Source organism: Sphaeroforma arctica (genome assembly GCF_001186125.1).
Source record: "Sphaeroforma arctica JP610 unplaced genomic scaffold supercont1.5916, whole genome shotgun sequence".
Taxonomy (NCBI): domain Eukaryota; class Ichthyosporea; order Ichthyophonida; genus Sphaeroforma; species Sphaeroforma arctica.
The window spans coordinates 1-1,806 of NW_014034642.1; the positions used below are offsets into that span (position 1 = coordinate 1).

At 44.2% G+C, this 1,806-nt stretch overlaps 1 protein-coding gene across 1 annotated transcript; it reads left to right on the forward strand.

Annotated features, from left to right (window-relative positions):
- Positions 1–185: 185 nt before the first annotated feature.
- Positions 186–1,731, forward strand: SARC_15309 (hypothetical protein; the record flags this gene model as incomplete). The annotated part of the gene is made up of 3 exons (XM_014290566.1): positions 186–265; positions 1,004–1,248; positions 1,590–1,731. Coding segments are annotated over exons 1-3 (454 nt in total), but the record flags the coding sequence as incomplete, so codon positions are not given.
- Between the last annotated feature and the right edge of the window lie 75 nt (positions 1,732–1,806).

Genomic DNA, 1,806 nt, shown 5'->3' on the forward strand with positions numbered 1-1,806 from the left:
GTATACATGTATATGTATATGTATATGTATATGTATATGTATATGTATATGTATATGTATATGTATATGTATATTTAAATGTATGTATGTATGTATATATTCATACACTTATATAGTTTCATTTTTATATATGGATATCTCTCAACATTCAACACCTATTCTTTGCAGAATGACTGGGTGTCTGTGGATGTTTACTGCATGTGGTTGAGCCTGGCGGATGCCAGAGATGTCATTCCTTTGGCTCTGCTCCCAGATGCGTCTCCAGGTATAAGACCTTTGTCTAAATCAGTAGTTATAGTATTGTTATATTGTAATATACGCATTATAGGTACAATTTTAATATTTATATATGATATGTATTGTGGTGTATTGTATACTGTCAGCTCTTGGTGTGGTATGCTTTTCAGGGTATTTCCCAATTGATAGTTTGTGTTGCATTTAATATGTCATTTTTAAAACGCAAATAATTTAGAATTTGATTTGCCCCAATTCGCCCAAACTCACTTCTGCCGATTTTTATCTCTGCTACCAGAAGTATGTCTTTGGCGAGTTTCAGGGTTTTACGTTTTGCACCGCTGGGAGTTGTGTACATACTGCATGAAGTGTTTGTAAATAGCTTAATATAACGTGGAATAGGTCTACGGGCATGATGTACTATGGACTACAATTTCACTACACTCAGTCTGTTTGACCTGTACTGTACCATAAGCCTGAGCCCTGTTAACCACGCCGCGCTATACTAGCAGCCTTATTGTACTGTGCGTACACAGCCGTCTTTGATATGTGCGCTCACCATCGGCGACCGCTCAGAGAGTTGCGGGGAGGTGTTACCAGTCAACCTCAATTCTGCTACAATCATTCTGACCTACTAGAATCAGGGCCACACTCAGTCTTGATCTCGACCAAACCACTCGACTCTGCCAACCATAACGTATTATTATATGCTTGTATTGTATCACCTTATAAGTAGTAATGTACTCTCTACGATACTCCCTGCACACAGCCATTCATCGCTTGTGCGCAGGCAGTCACCGGCCGCAGAGTGACACTCGTGTACGGTGTTACCAGCAGTTTGCCATGGAACGGGCCATGCTCAACCACACCTTGCACATCAAGAGCTATGTGTACGACGCCCACGTGCGATATATACACAACCACCTGTGTGAACAAGCCATGCGTCAAGAGGAGAAGGCCGCATACACAGGGAAACGCGCACGGACCGGTGGCCGGGAGAAGCACGCGGACAAGGTGAGTGGGGGTGATGGGAGGAGTTGTGGTAGACTGTAGTAGAAGTAGTGCATATACTGTATTGTACGGTACTAATTGAGACTGAGTTGTGCCGTGGACTTATTTTTTTGGTATGATTGTCCATGTGGTACAACTTTGCGAGTGGGTACGAGCACGGACGCTAGTATGGGGTTATGAGTTGGTGGCAGGGAGCGGCATGTGGAAAGGGTGGGTGAACTTAACGCCTGCACGTAGATCCAGGCTCGCACTCAAGCTTCGTGTTATTAGATTATCAAACAGTCCCCAGTCGTTATACCCCGCCGTGCCGTTGATATCTTGACCACTGCACATCTATGCCCTAGGCGAAGAGCTCAGCCACCCACAGCCAATTCAGCGATGACACGGTTGAGCATGTGGCCCAACTCATAGCCATATCTCCGGCGCCCCCGACTTTTGCGCGCAACCGAATGTTTGTTGGAAACGTCAATATCGAGATGGTATGTATGTGATGTATGTTAGACAGTTGTATCGATTTGTTGGCTTTGTGTGTCATGTATTGGTGTACATAAATGCACTTCC